Genomic DNA, 24033 nt, shown 5'->3' with positions numbered 1-24033 from the left:
CTACAACAAAGAAAGTTGTCGGGTTTCATGACCATTCCCGTCTATTAACTATGCTTGGGGAAGACGTCTTGACGAGATTTCAATAGGAGATTGAATTTCTCAACAAGGAAAGCGTTCAAGTTCAACTCGGCTTTGCTGCCAGGCCTCTCATGAGCCCCAAGCACTCGGACATCTGCGAAGTTGGCAACATTTTCTGGACAAAATCGCGATGGGGTGCCAAAAAATTGCTTGCACGATCATCTGCCTTTTTATAAAGAAACCAAAAACAAGTAGGAAAACCCTCTGAGCTGTATATTGGTACTTTCATTTTCATTTTTCTTTGGTACTATACCTTCATTGCCATCTCCATTAGAGCGTCTGGTACCACCTGATTGGCACCTTCCTGCAGAGAAAACACGGTCAAGATTCAGGTTCTTGGATTAAATATGGCGATGAACGATGCAATGCAAGTACTTTCAATACGTGAAGAAAAACGAGGAGTGATTGTTGATCGTAGTAGCACTAAAATTATTACGTTTTTTTAAGTGTCAACTGTATTTGGCGCTGGAGCACTAGTTGAGGGCACTGCAGAGAAATTAAACCAGAGCAAATCAACTCACATTAAATCGTAGGTTGATTTTTGAGGTGAGGGGAAATCCGGAGTACCTGTACCCAGAGAAAAACCTCTCGGAGCACAAACTCAACCCACATTTGACGCCATTTATGGGAATGGAACCCGGGCCACATTGGTGGGAATCGAGTGCTTTCACCAATGCGCTATCCCTGCCCTTGTAGGAAGATGTGGGATACTGGAAAGAATGCAAAAGACGTCTATGAGGACGGATGTTCATTAAGAAATAATGGTATTCTTAACTATCCACGTACTGACATCTGAAAGGCGGGCCAATCAACAAGGTCACAAATGAGAGCCGCGATGGCCTCTCTATCATGGACGCTCTCGAGCACTTTCTTCCACAACAACCAAACCCAATAAATCTTGTAATGTAGCAAGAATCGGGCAGAAGAAACTTAATACTAGATGATATCTTCGACTACCTTATGGCTAACTAGGCACGGATCTTAAGGCCGTTTTTTCGATATGTTAAAGAAATTGCCCAACGCCTATCGATGTGACTGACAACGAGGGGAAAAATGGCATTTTCCAGAAGAATAATTTGACCTTTTCAAAACAAATCATACACCCGCCCTCCCCTTAGAGGGGAGCACTTTTGTAACTTGGCGGAGTTCAGATCCGCGCCGGCAAATGTTTTATCATGTTATTCCCTAAACGAGAGAGGTACAATGCGCATGCTTTACATAAAAAAAAAGAAATTGGTTTATATTTCCTCAATTGAGGACATATTATTATAGCAACGGTATTACTTACCAAATTGCGCACGAGATCTCCAGCAAAGTTTTGATCGGTTGGAGTTATCAGCGTGTAGGCCACGCCCTTTTCTCCTACGAAGGAAAAGGTAGGGCGAAGTAATTATCTTACGAGAAATATACCTGTACGTTCATCTCATCAATCAAAATTTCGATTAAAAATGTGCGCTTTTCACATGTGATTTGCATGAATTTCAGATCATTTTTAAGCGGCATATGTGTTACCTGCTATTTCTGACTAGTAACCAGGGCAAATGAGAAACCATCTAGCGCAAACCTTTACTACTTGGTAAACAAAACGACGAAAAATTAGGGGATAGTGTATCCATTAGTTCAGCTGCAATTTTCTCACAGAACTCACTACATGAGCGAACATCTTAAGGAAGCTTGGGCACGAGGCATTTTTGAACCAAGAACGACAACTGGAAGTGCTTTTTTTTTCCTTTTTAAGTTTACTGACAGTACCGCATTTATATTGCTAAGTGTACTACTATCCTGGCCTGCGACCTGTTCACATCATTTTTCAGTTCACACTGAAATTCCAATTTTTGTGTCAAAATTTGCAGGCCTGGTAGTTTCAATGGTCAAACTTCATGAACCATACTGACACTGCAGGACATCCGTTTCCCGACTGAACCCATAAGAATAGAGGTTACGAATTGCGTTTACGGCCAACGGTAAAGACCTCTTTCAAAATGGTGGCCAAATAAAATATTCTTTTGTTTTAATGCTAATAAGCCTTTCTAGCCTCGCTACAACGAGCAAATTTCAAAAGAATTTTTGTTCCAAAATGAGGGTGGTAGGTCTAATTAACATAAAGACAAAAAAATATAAAAGTGGTCGCCATTTATGAAAGTGGTCTAAAGAGACTCCTTCATAGGACTGTTCGTTCCCTCCGTCTTCTTTTCCCATTTTCGGCAAAACAGGATGCTCCATTTTGCTCTTCCCCAAATTGAATGAAATCTTTTTGCTTTCAGCTTAACTGCAACCCTACAACTTCAAAGCTCACCACTAAATTTGCTGGATACGTAGATACGAGGAGAGGCTGGCGACAGACCTAAAGAACGAATGACCGATAGAGCGCCATATATGAAGCATACTTCTCGCTATCCCATCGAGAAACAAAAACAAGCAGGTGATATGCCCAGTTCTTGAGACCATGGCACTGCGTATACACGTATCCGCGCTTTTACTGACTCCACTGTGTATCCTCGTATCCACTTCAGAACATACTTAGAACATTATGAGGGGATGGGTGGTATATAATGGATACTCGGATACGTAGTGGAATATAATATTCCACTACGTATCCGAGTATCCAGCCATTTCAGAGGTGCAGCTTCAAAGTGGCAGGGTATTCTGCAATCAGTCCAGCTCATTTATATCCTATTACCCAAAGTTATTGAACAGCTGATAAAAAGAAAACATTAAAAAGAAAAAGACGATTTTCATGAATTTACGACAACTATCAACTGGTAGCCATTTGCTGTCAACGGCAACTCCCTCAACTCTTTATATAACTGCCGCATTGATTTGAAACAACATAAGCGAAACAAGTTACCCGCTCTTCCAGTTCGACCAATCCGATGAGTGTGCGTATGAATGTCACGTGCCACGTCATAATTTATGACAGTCTTGATTGAAGGAATGTCTAGTCCACGCGCTGAAAAGGAATACGGCCTCTGTTAGTAGAACAAATGAACAACCGACCAGTGTAGAGTAGTCAAAAATATGAATCAACAATACTTTTAACCTGCAAATGATAATATGCATCATTGTATACACGAGCGTCCCTGTTGAAAACGTTCTTGAGGTTTAGACCAACGAACAGTGAATGCTTCGAGAGATTGTACAGAACAGTAGGTAATATTTCAGTGTTGTTATATCATATGGGCGAGAGTGTTTTATCCGGAACTAAACCCCTCGTAGAATCAAGACGGCCACTACATCCGGGAACCGAGTGGCGTATTTTTCGTATCTAACACGGTTGGTCAAATAGGCCACTTCGGAAAATACCATAATACTCTTTGTTTGTCCCCCCACGTTTTGCATAAGCATTGTTTTTGTTTTCTCTTAGGACCAGTGTAAGTCCCAAAACAAACTAGAAACAATGCCCATGCAAAATTTCGGGGGACAAACAAAGAGTATTATGGTATTTTCCGAAGTGACCAATTGAGCAACTTCGTCTCGATTCCCGCATTTTCTGTTTGTATCAACGCCCAGTATTTGTATTCTTTAGGCCTGCTTTTAAATCTCTACCACGCATATTTTTTTGTCGATATAATAAAAAGAAAATTACACGTTAGCTCGAAGATATGAATTTAATGCTCTCGTGGCAAGTACAATGCCTCACTCGTTTGTTCTTGCCACTCAAACACTAAATTTTGTTTGTATCAACGCCAACGTGTAATATCCTCTATTTACCTGCTACATCAGTTGCGACTAGTATCGGGACTTCCTGCTTCTTGAAAGCGTTGATGACGTTGTTCCGTTCGAACTGGTCCATGTCTCCATGGAGCAGTACAACTGAAAAAATTGCAAAAGTAAGTGTCTACGCAAAAAAAGCTGACTAATGAAGAGGCTCGAAGAACGAAATATATGTATCACGTCACCACAATTAAATCACATTTTTAGAACATTTTAGAATTATTTTAGTGTGACATTCGAAAACATTCTTGACCCCGGTGAACAAGATTTCTTAGAAAAGTTGCCACTGCAATTTTGTAATTTCATGTGAAAGCATAAATTAAACAGCACCTAAACTCAAATATTTTTCGTCTACAATATTTATCTTCCCACCAAAACCAAACATGTTTTACCATTTCGCTTCTTACCAGTCGGGAAAGACGCACAAAGTTATGACAACTAGCAGTACTTTGGACCCATGACCGTGATGGGAGATGTATGGGTGTATTCTCGATTTTACGTCACAAACTGATTTGCACTGCAAAATTTCTTTGAAAACAGGAATGCAACGCAGTTTGTGACGTCAAATCGAAAATAGACCCACGCCTCTCACATCACCGTCGTGGGTCCAAATTACTGCTAGTTTTGCAAAGTTTGCGTGGCTTGCAAGAAACAGAAAAGGCGAATTTCTGGGTCACATTGGCGACATATGTTTGCTATGGATGGGGAGATTTATACTAAAACCAAAAAATGTTTGACTGTAGGTGCATTTCAACGTCCGCGAACTTTCGCGCCAAAAATAAGGAGTAATTAGTCCATCATGATGTGCATTATATTAGCCGACAATGTTGCCACTTCCGAGGAAAACAAATCGTGTGTATACATTCAATGACATTATTTCTTCTGTTTCGTTAGGTTCAGTTCAAGCCGAATTATTTCATCCGTAACGAACAGAATGAAGTTCTCACCCATGACTCTCCTTTTTTTCGAAACTGGAAATGGTTTAAGCCAAGGAGTGAATACTTTGATCGAACTTGTTAGTCCGGGGTGTTGTCATGAAAAAGGCTCTTGCTTGAGACTCGCGCTTCGACAATATGAGCAGAAGACCTCCAAAGTCATGGCGCTGACAAAAGCCTTCAGGACTACAGTATACTCACCCGGGCGTTCAATCTAAACTTTTTCCTTTCAAAACCCGGGAAAAATTGAGAGACTCAGAAGGAGCAGAGTACAATTAAGTCTCCGGTTTTGTAGATCCAATTTATGTCAATCGCTGGCAGTTCACTCTGGCTAAGAAAGAGGCGATAAACAACATCATTCAAGTGTAAGAAGAGAAATAAGAAACATTAACGGCACCTTCAAAATCTTTTGTCTTCAGTTTCGCCGCCAGCTCTTCACTGTTGGCTTTTTTGGTTACAAATATGAGTACACTGCCAGCTAGAAAAAAAAAAAAAAAAAAACAAAATGATCGGAATTGTTTAGCAGAAAGAGACTTGACTTCGCAAAAGCTCCCAACCTTAAACTCCTAAGCGTCACTCAAAACCAACAAATGAGAGTAAGATTTCGCGTCGCCAAGGAATTTAAGCAAGGACGAGGGGACTTATGGCAAACTAAAAACGCCACGTAACACGATGTACCTGATTAAAGAAAACGGCTACACGCTCTTCGCGCGCGTTCACATTTCTTGGCCGTTTCAGCTTAAGGTAAAGTCACTGTTACGAGCCAGAAGGCCCATCAGGTCCATCAGGCCGGCGCTTATCTCCGGTTTCTGTAGCATGAAGCAACTAGAAGTATTTCTACTCCCCCCTGGATGGGATGCTAGTCCATCGCAGGGTTACCCTCAGCATTAAATTCGCCGGTACCCATTTATACACCCGGGGGAGAGAGGCACCGCGTGAGTAAAGTGTTTTGCCCAAGAACACAACACAATGTCCTCGGCCAGGACCCGAACCCGGATCACTCGATCCGGAATCGAGCACTCTAACCATGTGGCCACCTCGTCTCACCATTTCAGCTTAACGACGCCATTAAAAGGTTGAGAATCTACGGGCCACATACATGGAGAACAACCCAAACATGCACAATGACGCACTTCTTTTTCCTTCGCAAACATTCAAGGCTTTCAAACCAGCTGTATTCTTGGATAATTACACCGGCGATGGATCAGATTTCGCACTGGACGAGGTGATAATAAAGCGGCGATTGCACTAATGGGAAAGTTCTGTTTTGAAATGGCGTTCTTGTGGCAGTCCACTTGAAGGGTACATTTCAATCATTGAAGTGTATAGCAATTAAATGAACTCTTTCGAATTGAGAGAAAACTATTACAGTACCTGATGTAAAAGAAACTAAGCGTCTTATTAGCCATGCCCATTTGTCTGCGCCATTAGGCAAGATCTCCACATTCTGTGTAACATCTTCGTTTGCCTGAAATTTCAATCCAACATTTAAGGGAAAGAAAAAAGGATTGAAAACATAAGACACATCCAGTTGATGGTCGACGCGGGATCGGAGTCGCATTCTGGTGCAAGTTCAACGCCCAGAACTCTGGGCCAAACCGCCGCATCAGTTTCGGTTTAATTATGATTCGTCAAGAAAATCGCGAGTAGATTTGACAAGCAAACAAAGCGGCGTGATGCAAAAGGCAAGCTGAAAGAAAAACTTCTCTCCAAAATTGAACCTTAGGTAGTCGGTATGGTAGTTTTTACCTCGCCCAGTTCTCCGACAACAACCCTGATTGGATCCGTCAAAATGTCCCGACAGAGCATCTCGACTTTTTTCTTGAAAGTTGCACTGAACAACAAAGCTGTTGAAACGATTACAAAGCAACATGTGATCACCGTCAATGAAAAAAAACAAGAAAAATGAAAAGTAACAACATAAGTAGTCTTATTGGGAAAGCTTACTCTGTCTGTCAGGCCGGACGTTGCATGCAATGGATCTCACTTGAGGTTCTGAAACCAATATCAATGTAACAGAATGATACACATATTGCACTTAGAGGGAGCAATAATTGTCTTTGAAGTAGTTTTCAGTTGTGTTAGTAAGGGCTGAAGCACCTGGCACATAGCACGACTTATGGCTGCATTTTGCCCTTGCGGTCTCATTCACAAAGAAGCCCTTAATTCCAGCTAATCTAATGCTGACAAGAAATGACGACAGAAATCCTTAGATCTCCTTTGCGAATAGTATGTAGAGTCTATAACCTTCGAGGAAAGGCGTCTTAGCATTTGCAGATGTTATTTGAAGACCCTCAGCGTCAGTTTGGCGGTAGTATCAGACAGTAGAGTAAACAAACGCAAAAGCCAAGGTAATTGCTTTGGTTTGATAGTTCACCCCGCGAAATCCTTAAAAAAATCAAAAACAAATACTAGATAAAATCAAAAGTCCGAGACGGTTATACATACCAAAACCCATGTCGAACATCCTGTCAGCTTCATCAAATACCAGGTACGTCACTTTTTGAAGATTCGTGCTTTTCGCCTTAACGTGATCTATTAGGCGACCCTGAATATATAAGGAGAAGCACGGTTTTACAAATATCAGTTCCTCTAGCAGTCAGAGTTGTAAAATGTTTTTGTTTATCATTTAGAGTCTCTTCCGTTATTTTCTGCTACCGGTTTTCGGTAGAGGGAAACCAGAAATACGTGTTCTACACAGGCATCACTATTGAATTCTGTTGCGATATTTTGTAACCGCTATATTTCGATGGATTTCTTTCCTCCATAAGATGTGTGGGCGAATCACCTTAAGGTCACCGTATATCTGTAGTTTTAAATAACCGTAAAATGGAGCGCTGGCAGCGGGAGGTGAGTACAAGGCGCACCGCCAGCTACCATTGATACCCGCCTAGTAGCTGAAGGAACTACCGACGTCAAATAAAGTGATTCTATCGTTACCTTTCATCAGAAAATCCCTTACCGGTGTAGCAACAACAATTTCTGCGCCTTCTAGAAGAGCCTTGGATTGTTCGTACTTGTTTCCTCCACCGAAGACAGCCACAGCGTGAATGTTGTAAACTTTCCCAAACCGGCGCGCTTCCACAAAGATTTGCTGACAAAGTTCTCTTGTTGGAGCACAGATCAATGCAATAGGACCATCTCCAGGCTCCAACTCCGGTTGATCCATAATATGTACCAGTGCGGGCCACAGAAAAGCGGCTGTTTTACCAGATCCTGTCTTGGCAATACCAATGATGTCTCGACCACTAAGGGCAACTGGAATTGCCTGGAAAAAAATTCACGGACCACCGCGGTTAAGAAAATATGGTAACCTATCGATGCGAGAAAATTCTGGTTTTGGTTTATGACGTTATCGTACGGCCGTCCGTCCGTCCGTTTAACTTTTCATGTAAGCCACTACCGCGAAATGTCGCACCGTTGGAACCCTCGTTTTTTGGCGCGAAGTTAGTATTTTAACAAGCAAAAATTTTGGAGATAACCAAATAACAAGCTAAGTACAGGGTTTTCGACAGTTTCGTAAAGTAGCAGACATATTTCTGAAAGTACCGGACGTGACATTTTTGGCGCCGCAAGTCGCCCTGTGAGTGCCAAAGCCGCGAGCTACCGAGGGGGGTCTGGTGGCATGCCCCCCCCCCCCCCACCCCTCGAAACAGTCAGAGAGGAAAAAACAGCATGTAGGCGACGAGTAAGAGATGTTCAACGTGAAGGAGAGCGACTGAGAGCACGAGAAAACAGGTGAAATATCAGTGACGAGTAGTGGCGAGCAACGGAAGAGAGAGCAAGCACGAGAATGAGAAAACAATAATAACAACAACAACTGTTCCGCTAACCGCCGTCGCAAGTACAGCAATGACGCAGCCCAACAAGGTCGAACCAAAAGCATACTAAAGGACGCCTCTGGCTGCCGCTATACCGTTGGTGTATGACCTTACAGCTAGCTAAAATCAGCTGTATGTCTGGGTTTTTATGAGGTAGGAAAACCGGAGAACCCGGAGAAAAACCGTCGGAGCAGAGTAGAGAACCATCACAAGTACTCAATCTACTTATGGCGTCGGGTACGGGAATCGAAGCTGGGCCACATTGGTGCATGGGAGGCGAGTCCGCTCACCACTACGCCAACCCTGCTCCCTCTGAATGGGAAAATAGTCTAATTTATAGCAATAGAGCGGTTTTCAAATGAGTTTCGTAAAACCAAAACCAAAGTAATTACTTTGGCCAATCAAAAAGAACGGAGACAATCTGGTAAACCAATCAAAACTCTAAGTAATTACACGGTAGCCGACTCAAAGTGTGGGAAATGTGCACGCGCGAGTAATGATTAGTTTTGGTTTCTCTTCTGATTGGTTGAAAAAAATGGCGCGAGAGCTTTGAACCAATCACTGAGTGAAGTAATCATAAACCAAAGCAATTCGCTAATTACTTTCGACACTCAATTGAAAACCGATCTAAGCATGCAAGAATGTTCTTCTGGTAAGTAGATCAGTTATAAAAAAATATCTGAAAACAAAAACATAAATAAATATAAAACAACATAAACATAAGGGGTAAGAGTACAATAATGACATACCAGTATCTTATACAATTTATTTGAACTTCCATTGCTGCATAAGATTTTTCAAATATGTGTAACAGCATAATTATCCCAATACCTGGCACTGGATAGGTGTCGGTTGTGTGTACTCTAACTTTCTAATCGCTCCCATGAGCTGCTCGTCAAACCCAAAATGTGCAAAACTGATGGAAGGTCGCACTGGCAAAGCCCCTGACACCTATCAATCAAAAATACGACTGAGCAATGCATTGTATGTCCAAAAATGCATACCGGTTGGTAACTTAAAACCTGGCTAGGCTTGGACACCAAGACCAGTGTCTAGAACCAGAGGTCTCAACACTTTTGAACATGGTTATTAAGGGATTTTGCATTCGTGCCAGTTCAGAACCCACAAGAATATTTGGGAACAAATGCTTCAATTGTTATTTTTAATCCTGTCGTGTTTTTCAGTCAGCCCTTGTAGAAGAATCTTAGGGAAACAAGGGAGAGTAAACAAGGTGTAAATATGTGTCCCTTGCCTTGTTAAATAAATCTTTTAAAAAATTGATTTGAATCTCTGCATCAAATTCTAATCAGTTGTAGATTTGACGAAGATATTGCGCAGAAATAGCAAAGGTCAATTGTATACAACATTTAAGACAAGTACAGCTGTACAAGAGATGAAGATACAGGTACAGCAAAAACACACTCCCTGCATATGCAGGGGAGTCTTTATAAAGTGGATGAAACGCCACAGTCATTGCTCATGGCTAGCTTGGTTCATCACCTTCAGCGCCAGCTTCCGCCTCAATTCTTGGATCTCATGGGAAGACAGTTTAGATATTTCTTCATGTTCAATATAAAAGTTCTTCTCAAACACTGGATAATCAATCTGCAAGATTCACCAAAAAAAAACTGTTTAAAAGACTGGAGATCTATATTAATCTTGATTTTAATTTCAATATTATTAATATTATTCACCAAAGTGGAGGTAAATATTGCCCATGGTGGGGGTTGGGGCTAAGCAGAAAGACACAGGAAATATCAAAAGAAAATCCAAAATATTAAGACAAAATACGATAGAAAATCGAGCAATTTCAGTTTTTAGTGGACAAAAGTCTGGTACCAGAATAATTCTAAATATTTTACAGTCCTTTTTACATTTTCTTAAAGCTAAAGATATAAATAATTGCCTGAAATAACACCGAAAGCAATTTCCCATGGAAATGAGAAAAAATAAATTTCAAAGGTTAGAAAAATTGTGCAAACACAGGTAGAATTTCATCATCAGTTTCATTTCACCAGCACTTTCAAGTGTTTCTTACGAAGTTCCACATTAGTTTTTGACATTTGCTAGAAATGATTTTTTTTGAGAAGATATTTAAAACAGTCGTACAGACGTTTGCAATACAACGTATATAATTTTGGTACTAGCTTGTTACTCAAACTTCTGGTGGATTCCGTCTTAACGTTTTGGGATCTCCTGCATTTGACAAAATTCCAACTTATTCACAAGTGCTGTACAATGTGGGTGAACAAGTAAAATTTGTTCAATGATCTCAAAGTAAAAATGGAAAATGAAAGATTCAATGTTGTGTCACTGTTCACATTGTCCTGAAAATCATTTCAGGTTGTCATTAAAAAACAGTAACTATAAACTGTACCTCTGAGTGGTCGACAGCAGGAAGCGGTACAATTATCTGTGGACAAAACGCAAAATTAAGTTATATCATTGTCAAGAGTTGTTCAACAATATCATTAAATACTTTTCCCACGTTCACTACCAAACATGAATGATGTAAGACAAAAAGTTGACAGTGTCTGATACTAGCACTCAGACTGAATGCAATGGGGTTGATCCTACACTTAACTGTCCAATTCACACTCTTTAAAGAAAAGGCAATGTGTAATCAGAGCACAGGGAGTTTTTAATAACGAAGGCTGGGTAAGGTAAAGGTTAAGTCCGCTACGAGCCTAGAAGACCCACCAGGCCGGCACATATCTCCGGTTTCTGTAGCATGAAGTGACTAGGAGTATTTCTACTCCCCCCTGGATGGGATGCTACATGTAGTCCATCACAGGGTTACCCCCAGCATTTTCGCCAGTACCCATTTATACACCTAGGTGGAGAGAAGCACCTCTCACACAATGTCCCCGGCCAGGACCTGAACCCGGACCACTCGATCCAGAGTCAAGCATACCGACCATGAGGCCACCGCGCCTCCCACTAAGGTCGGCAATGAGCAAATTGACCATCTGTGAACACCACCTTGCCTGCCTATTTTGATATGTATTTCATACGGCAAGAACAACTGATTAAGGCCCAATGCCTTTTGTGCAAAACTGTAATGAAAACCTTGGAGTGTATCACCTTGGATTTTTCTGGGGCAATTGGGTTGCCATCGCTGTCATATTCCAGCTCTTCTTCATCATCAGGGTATGCAACAACTGGGGCATTTTTCATGTAATTGTAATAGGACTCCTGGTCATCCTCTTCCTCAATGTCATCTCTTCTCACTCTGTGGCCAAAAAAGGACTTCGATGTATCTCATTATCACCAATTTAATTTTCTAGGTTATGTACTGTAAACACCCGCAGATAAGCCGCACCTGAAGATAACCCGCACCCTGAATTTAGCAGCTCAAATTTTGGAAAAACAAGTTTTTTGACAGAACTCAAAAGAAATCCAAAGTCGAGTGTTTCGAACTCTTCTTCATCTACTATTCATCGAACGTAAACTCACATGCCCCACTTAAAACAAAGCGGATCTCAAAAAAGCATTCCCCGTGGATTACATACGACTTGAGGCGTAAAATTTACAAACGAAATTACTTTAAAAAGGCTTTCCTGGTCTAATCATGTTAACAATTTGTGTAAGAAGGTAACTTCGGCTGTAGGTGCCCTCAGATGTATCAGGCCCCTTATCTCCCAATCTACCGCGGTACTAATCTATAACTCCTTAATTCAACCTCACTTTGATTACTGTAACCTGATCCAGTGAGCGGCAAATTACAAAAGTTACAGAACCGTGCAGCTAGAGTAATTTTAAAGGCCAACTATGGGAATAACTCGAGCCTACTTCTTGACATACTCAAATGGGACAAATTAGTCATTAGGAGAAAGAAGCATAAAGCATTAATGATGTTAAAATCTATAAATGAACAAGCTCCAGCGTACTTGCCGAACCTATTTCACGAACGAAGCACAGACTATGATTTGCGTAATTCCTTTCATAAGTTGACATTGCCCAGACCAAGGACTAACTACCGGTACTTGAAACGAAGTTTCAGTTACAGCGGTGCTTTGTTGTGGAATTCTTTACCCGAAAATGTGAGAGCAATCAAATCAGTCAAGAAATTTAAAGAAAAAATCAAACATCTATTTGAGTCCTCGGACTCTCACTCGGCAGTCTTGTAAAACAGTATGTACATAGTTAGTCTAATTAATTCTAATTAGATTTTTACTTAATTGTTACTGAAGATTTTACCGAATTTTTTAAATAAAGATCATCATCATCATCATTAACATTGAAATTGAAGATACTTCAAAGTCTTACCCACAATTTTAGCACTTTAAGGTCTCGAAAAAGGTGAATTTGGGCGTCTTGCTCTCATTTTTTGTCTTTGCAAATCTTGAATCGGTGGGCTGTGAAGCATATTTTCCCAAAAGAAAAATTCTCAAAAATTTATTTTAAAACCACTAAAATTGCTTTCCTTTGTTTCCCGCCATAATATGCGTGCAAAAAATGATTGACATATCATGTCAATCACATGTGAAAGGATTGGGTGTCAATTGACAGCTTAGCACGTGCCTGAACGCTGATTGGCTCAGCATAAGTGGCTTTCAAGTAGGAGGCGTAGTTATTCATTAGACTGTGAACTGCATGTGAAAATACAATGAACATTGCTTCTACCACCTTTGAGATGTGATTTATGTTTCTCTGGTATTGTAGACAAAAATTTCTTCATTCAACAGTTTTCCATAAATTTTTGCTTTACAACAAGAGCGTGAGCGGAACATTTGTAGCTTAGTAACCAGGCATTAGATTGGACGTGAAGATGGAAAACTGGACACCGGAAGCAGCCTTTTTCTAATGCTCCCGCAGATAAGCCACACCCTTGATTTCTAGTGACGACTTTTGGGAAAAAGGTGCGGCTCATCTGCTGGTGATTACGGTAAGTTAGTTAACCAGCCAATGATCCATTAGCAAAATGTAAGTTCTTTTTTAATATCTCGCCATATAATATCATATCAACATACTTCTTCTTGTCTTTTTCACTTTTCTCCTTCTCAGACAAATTTGCCTCCTTTTGAACTTCATGCTGAAAACAGTCAAAACAAACAAAAAACCAAGAACAACTTAACATACAGAAATACATAAATACAAAATACTTAATTGAATACTCCCCATGGGGGCTTTTGAGGGCCAATGAAACACAATCACGACACAGAAAAGAACATTCAACAACAACTGTTAAGAATACCAACTGGCCTGGAGGCAAACCAGTTGGCTATTTACAAGTGCAGCTGAGAAGTTGAACCAGGGACTACCAGGAACAAATTCAACCAGTGGCCAGAACGTGTCTTGAACCCGGGATTCCCCGATGTCAAAGCAAGCGTCCTAGCCACTGAGCTGCACTGTCTCCTCATTGAAAGGGATTGCGAGTAAACAAGGAGCTGTTACAAGCCTTCCTCTAGCGGATCTGGAGGCATTTCAAAGTAAATTAGATAATTTTCTCAGAACTGGCACAAAAAGGTACACACAAGACTACCAAAATAATAATGATAATACATTTTGTATTCTTATCTTGTCACAATAATAATAATAATAATGATAATAATAATAACAATAATAATAATAACAACAATAATACCGGTAATAATAATTTATAATAATATTGAGTACAGTACAATTCAGGGAGTAATCAGGTGAGTAATTTAAAAATCGACTGAGCGCAGTGCGAGGCCGATTTGAAATTATGAGCATGATTATCCCTGAATTGTACAACACAAAGTCCTATTACTAATTAATTGCAACTATTATAACAAAATGCGAGTATAAAAAGTCTTTGAATACTTTTATGCGTGAAAAAGTTCAAATCTGTTTTGCAAGCAGAAGGAAAACAGCAAGAAAGACCCCATTGAAATACATGTGATTGATGCACAAATGGCTAAGGTGTCCAGTTACAGGAAGGTATCCAATTTGGAGTTGCTCAAATTTGATACCTGTAATTGGACACCCATGTGATTGCACACCAATAACACAACAAATAGGCGTGCACAGAACCAATCAGATTTGAGAATTTTGTAATATAGTAACAATTAGTATAGGTAATCACATAAGGCCAAGTACTATTAAGGATTAATTGCATGAGTGATTTGGAAATTTTCCAAAATTGCCCGAGTCGCGAAGCGACGAGGGCAATTTGGAAAATTTCCAAAACACAAGTGCAATTAATCCTTAATAGTACGAGGACTCATCAGGGATTTTATTAGAAGCCGGCAACCGGCGAACTCCGGCGGCTACTCCCCACTGAGGAGCCGGCTACTTTGGAAAACATTCAATGTATCCTGAAGGCAGTCATCAATAAAAGTGGTTTTTGGTGATATTTTGTCCCCTCTTTGCTTGTTGGGTGATTTTAAACGAGTTCTATTATAATTTACTCAACACGCGTACGGAAAAACAATGCGATTGATTCTGCTGTCCCCATGTTGAATGGACAGAAGAGAAAGACTGGTGACAAATCTGCCTGGATTACGGCTGGACTGTCTTTGTTTTCCACATAGAAGATAATGTTCTTTTCAGGAAGTGAGAAGTTACAATTACTCTGAGGAAAGGCAATTTTTGTCAATGTCAATAAGTCAAACTCATTTTGCTTCCGGGGGCTTCGCCCCCTGAACCCCCAACGGGGCTCTGCCCCTGTACCCCACTGGAGGCCTGGGCAGTTCCCACACCCCTCGCCTATGCGGGGGCCTACGGCCCCCAGTGCCGTCTACTTTCACAATTTCTCCACCTACTTCAAATCTTATTGACAACCCTGACTCATGCGATTACTTGTTTATCAATAAAGGGCAAAATTTATACGTTGCTATTCGACGGATTAACCAATCATTGACAGGTAATCAAGCCCTCTCTTGATTACCAAAAATGTCCTCGATTAATAAAAAAATGCCCTCTGTCTCAGCCAATCAGCGCTCAGTAATTTTGCCCTTTATTGATAATAATAACAATTGCCAACGAGTCAGCCGGGCCAAAACGTGAGGCTGACGAGGCAGCAGCCTTAATAGAGTCGAACTGCGAGAGTGTTGTATATGGAGAAAAAAGTTTGAGCACTCCAGAGAAAATGTAATGTAAGATAAGATAAGATAAGGGAACAAATTAAAGGCCACTTATCATGTGACTTCAAGAACCAATGAAAGCGTGTGTTTTGAAGTGTGATGTCATTAGACAAACTGGCATGACGCGACATCGTTCACATGGATATATATTTGTGATTGTTTGAGCAGCTTGGCTCCATACAGCAATACCATAAATTATGTAGGGTTGAATCAAAGGCCGATATATGCTTAATAAAGTATCAGTGGGAACAAAGTGTCTATATCTTGACAGAATTCCTAGAGATTTGCTGATCTTTGAGGAGATAAATATACATGTTGCTTCTGAGTGAGGTTTGAATCAATGAGAATACCAAGGTATTTAACATAATTATAGTCCTTCCTCTCGACAAGAATTAAGGAATTTTTATCATGATCAAAGAGTTTTATGGTTACGTCAAAGTTAATTTATTTCTGGTATGGCCAGAAAATTACAAAATTTGATTCCTTTGTGTTGAGAAATAATTTGTTTGCCATTAGCCAATAACATACACTGGCAAGTTCTTTTCTGACTGTTACCAGTACTTCTAGCGAGCGCAGATTCTTATCAGCATAGAGAAGGTTCGTATTATCAGCAAACAAAAAGAAATTCAATTGATTAGACGAATATGAAATGTCACACTTGCTTTGAGTGTTTTTTATTTATTATTTTCGAACCTGCTTGTTCTATATTGAGTGAACAAATCTGAAGACTGAACCAGCATACGTACATGTATTCTTGTCACTATTTCCGCCCATGTGCCGTTGTCGACCATTGTCTAGTAGAGCAGTTTGTTTTTCATTTTGTGACCATTGAGTTGTGAACAATTTAATTTTCAAAGAAAATAATACTGTCTGTAAAGTACAAAATTAATCAATTTGATATACAATAATTATTCATAGCTGTATCTTGCAAAACAAAAAATCTGCAAGTGAGGCAACTTTCATGTGTCATGCACGAGAGCTTGATTCCCCATGACATGTGACATGTTTCACTGAAAACATTTTGGCCATTTTGTCCATGGCATTGATTTAATCCAACTTACTTATTGTATTTTCCTGTTAACATTACGGCTGTTCAAAAATTACAGCATCACTTTCAATATTATTGCAAAACATGTTGACGTTTACATTGTTGCTCAAGTGTGCAAGGATTTTACTAACATTTCTATAATTGTTATTGTGTTATTGTTAACTTAGATAAGTTAACAATAACATCTTTGTGGTGGGACCCCAGTCCCTCAGAGAGCCTGCTCACAGGCTAAGATAAGTTGAGTTGCAGTACTTTGAAGCAAAAGAATGCAACTACTATTGGGTTCCAAAAACTGATACAAATCTGCAAACTATGTAAATAAATTATTATTGACTCTCCCGTTGGCACATAGTGATAGCTATTGCTAGTAGTAATAATAATAATAATAATAATAATAATAATAATAATAATAATAATAACAATAACAATAATAATAATAATAATAATAATAATAATAATAATAAGAGTTATTACTGTTGGGAATTTCAGCTTTTAAAAGAAAATACTAAAATACTGTAAAACAAGATTGTCCCAAACTCTTTTAATCAGAACTGTGTTACGTGTAGCTTTAAGGTTCCAGTTGATTCAGTTTGGATTTATTACAGGTACAAATGTACCTGTCCCACTCGCATCCCTACTCAAAACATTCTGTGCCCCCCCCCCCCCCCCCCCCTTTAGTGTATTTGTACTTGGTGGACTGGTCTACCTCAATTCCTGCCATGAATTTATCCAACTCATCTTCCTCATCATCATCATCACCATTTCTCATTTGCTGATTGGATGTTGTTACCTCAGATTCATCATCGTCATCAACAAATTTTGTTTCATCATCTTCATTATCACTGTCCACAAAGATTCTACATCAAATAAACAACTTCATATGTAGTCATGATCTATCAGGCAATGGAAAGCTGGTATATCAGCCATGCTAACTCTCAACAGGGCTTAAGTTTAGACTCACAGCAACGTATATTTGAAGGGCTCTTTATTAAATAAAAAGGTTAAAAACGTCTAACTTGAAAGATGCAGTGCTCAAACAACACTAGAATGTTCCAAGTTCACCCATGATGAAGCCTTGGTCATTCCGAAAAGGCTGCATTTAAAATATGGAAAAAAAAGTTCACATTGATCACTTCATTGCATGCTGAAGATTGGGGGTATGAAAAACATTGATATTTTCCCGAAAGGATAAAATAACAGCTGTTATTGTTAGGCTTAATGCTTTCAGAGCTTATGCTCATAGCAAGTCAAAAGAAATCAACTGAAAAATATTACTTTTTTCATGCTTTGATATTTTCAGTAAAATAGTAACCAAGTTTCAAGCGACAAATAGTGGCCTAAATCTTGGTATACACAGTGACATAATGCATATAAGCATTAAACAACCTCCACAACATACATGTAACATACAAATTGTGACATACATGAAACAACGTATTGTAGCATGCATGTAAGCATAGGAAAATGACATAAGGTCGCCACATATGTTAAGAAAATGCATGAAATTTGATGCATGCCAATTTTGATAAGTGTCACAAAGTGTCCTCTTGCTTTTATTCCCAACTTGGAATACAGACAATACACATCACAAAATGTCTCTTACATGTTTCTTCTTGAGTAACTGGCAAAATTAGCTAGCTACTTCACTTGGATTTTTTCAATAACAAGAGAAATATATGCCAGCAGAGCAAGAACCTTAGATTGGCCATGCTATGTCCATAAAAAATGAAAAAAAAAAACATTGCTCCAAAAAGCAGGAAATGCATAATTTCTAAGAGAAACAAATTTTAAAAAATTCCCAAAGGAGCATGCCCATGGACCCCTGTAGAAGTTCTGCAAACATTGCACTTCCACCTCAACAAAAAATATACTGCTCTTCGTTATTTTCTATCTTTTCAGAAAATTTGCGGAATAAATCTTTAAAGTTATTTGTCAGAATTTGTTGCATGTCTTCTGTGCGATAAATAGCTACGCTTATGGGAAAATTATTTTGGACAGATATTAGTTTTGTTCAATTAATATAACCACAGGATCGGAAGAAGCTTCTTGAGATTCTTGCCATTTCCGCATACTTAAATTGCAACATGTGTACTCTCCTCCGTCAGTCAAAGAGATAAGTTATCAATCAGCCGTTGTTCACATTCCACATTCAAACTTTCTCTTGGTACTACTATAAGCCATTTGTATGAATAATCAAGATCTTCTTGTATTGATGATTTTGATGGAACATTTTGAATTAAGCAAACATGTTCCAACAGTTTTCCCTGAATTTCCTCCGCACTTATACTTGGTTGTTGCTGTTTGCAATATTCGGTATACATTACGACATCATCAGTTCTTGCTGTTCTGGTTTTACATCCTCCATTCCTGTGTTGGGAGTCTCCACCTTAACAATATTCATTACAGTACTCTTGGGCAAATTTCTCTATGACCACCCTCATTCAACCAGAGCTCCACTATTTCACTGCAGACATTATCTGGCAAAGATCTGCCTTGCTGTTTAAAAGGATTGGAAGAATTCACATCACGTTGGAGAAAACACAAAGTTTCCAACTTTGCTGTAAACTTTGTTGGTAAGTTTGTACATGTACCTACTTTCAAAGCGAAGTTGTTAAGTTGCAAATTTCATTGGCCTGTTGAAAAAGAACTTTTCCAACACCCGCCCCAGTTCCCAAGTTGGCAACCAAACTCAAAAATGGCGCGACCAATGTTTCGTGAAATCCACTGCAATATTCTTCTGTTTTAATGCCCAAAACCTTTCTAGCCCTTATTACGACAAGCAAATTTCGAAACAATTTTTTCTGACGTTACACAAACTACTTGATTCTGAAGATGACTTACGCTCAGGTTGTCAAAACATCAGTCAATGTCATCTCAAACAGCCCTTCCCAGTACTACACTCGCACGGACCATCACACTTTACTTAATTACCAAAAAAATCTTTGTTTCAAAATGAGGGCCTTAGGTCTAATTAACAAAAGAATAATTTTTTCATAAGGATGGTCGCCATTTATGAAAGTTGTCTATGGGTTAAAAATCCCAAACTCACCATTCTTATAGTGCGATTATGATAAAAAAAATTACTTCCTTTTCCTTATTTCTACAGTAGAAAACCAGTTTGACTAGTTGAAGTGCTGAGATTTGCCCCACACTTGTCACCCACAAATCTGTCACACGTTCTTGGTTGTTTCCAATTCACTAACTAAAAATATACATGTAGTGTGGAAAAGTTGGATGATAAATAAATTATTAGCTGTTTTGGTGTGCAGTATCACTGAGAACTTCTACTCATCGTTTGCATTTTGACTCATCGGGCCAGCTCGTCAAAATACAGCATAACTCGTAACAGCGGTACTACACAACAAAACAGAGTGATTCCAGAATACCGGGTCGCTATATATTGTATTCTTTTAGAGGCATCCTTTGAAGAACAAGGGCAGGCACATAACAATTCTCTGATTGCACTCACATGATAAGACGGCCATGTTGGTGCCAAAAAATAGAAAAATGTAGCTTAAGTTTTGCATAATAATAGAGTCAAATTCCCAAAAGACTTTTTCGCTATTGTTCTTTCCAACAACATTGCCGCCGTGTCGTCAGGTACGAGTAACCCACCAAAACATCTAATAATAACTTAGATAGAAACATAAAAATTGGAACAATATATCTGCATCGAAACAGGCGCCTTTTCCAACACACAATAACAGCACACTTACGGTTTTCTCGCTCCAGGAAGAGGAAATGAGGCAGCACTCTTTTGCGATTTTTGGGAATGTATCGACTTGTTCGCATACCCACTCGGCTTGCCGATGGGGATTCCTCTTCCGAGATTACTGGGAACAGGATCTTCTTTCTTAGCTGCTAGAGCAAATCCTCCGAACCCGAAACCTCGTTGTTTGCCTGGGCCACCTTTATGAAACATCGCAACTCTATACAGGAACTACTTTGGCCAAACCTTCTCCAAGAAATCTTGTGGGTTTAACTTGAATGGATAAACAACATTTGCAAAATGAGGAACTGCAGTAACTGAAAGTAATTCACCGATGATTTCACTTTCACGCGCTTAGAAAAATGTTGTGAATCCTTTGACTGTCCTTTTAAAAAGAATAAAGGCACTTCGCAAATCTTGGTGCAAAATGACGGAGAGTTTCTGTCTCAATCCGCCATTACGGTCATTTCTTGCGCAGCTTGCTAATTCGTCTGGCGCACGTCTGAAGATAGTTACCACTGACACGACACCGCGGCAAAATGAGTGCGCAGGCTTGAGCCACGCGCGAAGCGTTTCCACGCGCGAGGGACTGGTACCAATTAAATTTGCAATAGAAACAACAGCTCGGCAAAATGGCGGCAATTTAAGTTCTCTGTGTTTGTTTTCATTTTGCGATGATAAGGACAACACTACTTTGATAAGGTTTAAATTTTGAAGAGAGCTTCCTGAAAGACTGATCTTCCGTGTGTCTTTTCAAACCAAAAAACTATAGTTCAAACCAGGAGAATTTTACCATGCATTCGAGCGCTAGGGCAAAAAGACGAAGTTCGTAATGTTATTAGTCGCGATGGTCTCTGCGTTGGTAAACCTCTGGGGGGAAAACTGTGTACTGAGAAGGAAAACGCCGGGTAAACATCTTTGCAAGGGCAGAATGATAATTCCTTCTGCGAAGATGGCTTATGTTGCTCCTGTTGAATGAGGAAATCGTCTGTTTGTTTCATTGGAATCATTTGAAAGTGAGAAATAAGCTTAAGTTCTTTTCATGCCCGCATCCCACTCATTCGGCAACTTGGATAAGTCACTTACCTGCCTTCCATTCTCATATTTTACAACACTAGTTACTTTTACAAGAGCGAGGCAATAAAATAAAGAAAATAAGTCTTAATTTTAAGAGAGGATCGCAAAAAAGTTTTGGAAACTAAGTATAAATTTGACTCCAATGCTACTTGATGTTTCCCTTTTACTTGGAGTTTGGTAGTGGTCCATCGTTGAAAATATTTTTCCAATATTTTTCCTGCAGCTGGCTGGTAACTTTAATTTTTTTCTCCAGCTTTGTCGATCACCTTGTTGAGCCTTGCTGGGATGAGGGTGGGGAGACATGAGAATCATGATAATGAAATAAGAAACCATTCACCTGCATGTGTTTGGAAAATACTCATTTCACTTTTGCATGCTTTGCACCAGCAAAAATCCAGCCAAACTTTTGCACTGTGTGTAAAGATACTGAGAGAGGAATGTAATCATACATCCAGCAAGACTAGAGGCATTCTGCTTCATACTCTAACATTTTATTATGCACAACTGATCCAGTTTCACTACCCAGTGATAGACCCACAATGGCTCTATCTGGACCCACAATGACTCTATCTGATTCCTTTTCAACAACAACAACTACTATGGTATGTGTTACCACAAAACACAATATACAGTAACTCAAATATCTCTCCAATTTTATTGTTGTAAGTACCGTATATTCATTATTAAGACTATTACAAGTAGAAGCATTCTTAGAAGTTAATATCCAAACCCATGCTCAGCAAGAGAAAGACTCGAATAACATACAGCTGTATTAATGAAAGTATTACTTGAATTAACCAAATTATATTTGCTTGTTCAAACATTGACTTAGAAGGTGTGGCAAGTAAATAATTATCGTCCCTTTTCTAGACAATTTTGAAGAGCTGTTTGGAAACCATCTTGTATTAATCACTGACATGCTCACATCTGTGACGTTTAATTTGAAATACTGTTGTCATCATGCAGGATCTCATGCAGGAAAAAATGAGAGATGAATAACAACCCTGGCTTTTTTCATCACAAAACCAATAAAATATTCAACGCTGAAATCCTCATCACAATCTCTGAAAACAATCTGGAATGTTGCTTGCCATGCATGGTTTGACCAGATCAGCACACACACACCAGGAAGAGTTTTAGACTTATGAACTGGAATAAGAATAAATGACATGTTTAAGAAACAACAGGAAACTGATCAAAGAAAAACAATAATATTATTATCACTTGGTCATTTTCATGCACAGATGTCACTTAAGATACTTGAAAAAAACATGGAAATCTGTGCCCTATTTGTAAAGATCCCTTTATAAAAAAACTAAACAACTTAACTGACTCCCTTAATAAGAGGTTTTGTCTAACAATGCAGATAAAAACAGTTGCTCACATCTTGAAAGTAAAGGCAGTCAAAATGACAGCCAGCCAGATATCAACACTTTCCACAAGATTTCTTCAGGTCAGATGACTGGGACAATGAAATCAACAGAAATCTAGAGATCAATTAAATTTAATCATACCACAACCTGGTGTGTCCTGCAAGGCAACACAGAGCTGGAAAAGAAAGAGCATTACCATCTAGCATACAAACCATTGCTCTTGCTGTGGAGAACCAGGTCACAGAAAAATCCATGGCTCTGGTATCACATGTCAGAGGTTAAAACTTCTGTTTTGTCAAAACCCTCCGCGTTTTCAGAGGAATTGCCCTTGGGCGAAAAACAGTAAACGAAAAATGTTATCAGTTTAAAATTTACAACTTTTAGGTTTTCAACGGTGTGACCGAAACACGAGCAAACATGGTTTGGCAAAGATAACTTCCATGGAAACGACATAAACAAATAAATATTTCATGCCTAAAATAAGCTTACCTCTTTTGACTTTGTCGTTGGAAACAACTCGGAACTACTGTTTAGTTTTTCTGTCGAGTCCCTGTTGAGCGTGAGATCTTGATCATCAAAAGGTCCAATAGAACTTTTCCTTCACCGCCGAATAAACTCAAAAACAAAGAGCTCAAAAGCTCGAATCAAATGAATCAAATGTGTTCGAAGCGGAGCATGCGCACTCATTTTGCCGCGGTGTCCACTGACACATTACACACTCGAGAGGGTAACTACTTGGTGTAGGCGCTCATATAGTGGTTCGGTGTAGGCACTCACTTATGGTCTTCGTAGTAATCTCTAAGGATGACAAGGGATACTTACGTACAGCCAGGCGTACCTGAGAGAGGTATGAAGGGAATACTTTGATTTCGAGTGAAGAGCAAATAGACGACGGCTACGGCAAAGACAACGTCATCTAAAATCTTGTAACGACTTCGAGACTCCTTGAATATCTTATATCGCGAACGCAGGACAAGAGACTGCAATTAACCCAGAGAAAGCGGAACCCTCAGTAACGACATTAAGACCCACACCCATTTATCGCAAAACATCCCTAAGGCATCAGATTACCGAGAAGTTTCCGATCCCGGGGGGAGGACTACCATATGAAAAGGACGGGGGTGCTCGTCGTACCTTTTACGGGTTAAAAAGTGGTTTTGATACCTCTTTGGGTGTTCAGCCCCAAAAAGTGCACAGCGGGAGCTTCAACGGTACCTTTTAGGGTA

General features: G+C 39.5%; 1 protein-coding gene and 1 long non-coding RNA gene across 2 annotated transcripts in view; both read right to left on the bottom strand.

Annotated features, from left to right (window-relative positions):
* LOC138048045 (ATP-dependent RNA helicase DDX42-like) overlaps window positions 1–20838 on the bottom strand; it is a 26203-nt gene extending 5365 nt beyond the window's left edge. Inside the window, exons 1-17 of the mRNA XM_068894580.1 lie at window positions 20365–20838; window positions 17355–17505; window positions 13522–13583; window positions 11633–11780; window positions 10926–10961; window positions 10049–10153; window positions 9380–9499; window positions 7690–7995; window positions 7176–7275; window positions 6675–6722; window positions 6477–6574; window positions 6102–6195; window positions 5125–5205; window positions 3790–3891; window positions 2927–3028; window positions 1367–1440; window positions 332–382 (exon numbers count right to left, since the gene is read on the bottom strand). Of these exons, the coding sequence (XP_068750681.1) occupies window positions 332–382; window positions 1367–1440; window positions 2927–3028; window positions 3790–3891; window positions 5125–5205; window positions 6102–6195; window positions 6477–6574; window positions 6675–6722; window positions 7176–7275; window positions 7690–7995; window positions 9380–9499; window positions 10049–10153; window positions 10926–10961; window positions 11633–11780; window positions 13522–13583; window positions 17355–17505; window positions 20365–20570 (1884 nt within the window). The 5' untranslated portion in view covers window positions 20571–20838. The remainder of the gene's footprint in view (window positions 1–331; window positions 383–1366; window positions 1441–2926; window positions 3029–3789; window positions 3892–5124; window positions 5206–6101; window positions 6196–6476; window positions 6575–6674; window positions 6723–7175; window positions 7276–7689; window positions 7996–9379; window positions 9500–10048; window positions 10154–10925; window positions 10962–11632; window positions 11781–13521; window positions 13584–17354; window positions 17506–20364) is intronic.
* Window positions 20839–22070: 1232 nt separating this feature from the next.
* LOC138054157 (uncharacterized) lies at window positions 22071–23468 on the bottom strand. The gene is made up of 3 exons (XR_011133261.1): window positions 23297–23468; window positions 23020–23134; window positions 22071–22583 (listed from the first exon to the last, which is right to left on the bottom strand). It is a non-coding gene; the product is annotated as an uncharacterized lncRNA (long non-coding RNA).
* Window positions 23469–24033: the final 565 nt, after the last annotated feature.

Source organism: Montipora capricornis, chromosome 1 (genome assembly GCF_036669925.1).
Source record: "Montipora capricornis isolate CH-2021 chromosome 1, ASM3666992v2, whole genome shotgun sequence".
NCBI lineage: Eukaryota > Metazoa > Cnidaria > Anthozoa > Scleractinia > Acroporidae > Montipora > Montipora capricornis.
The sequence above is the reverse complement of the archived record's forward strand: the minus strand, read 5'-3'. Positions and strand labels throughout refer to the sequence as shown.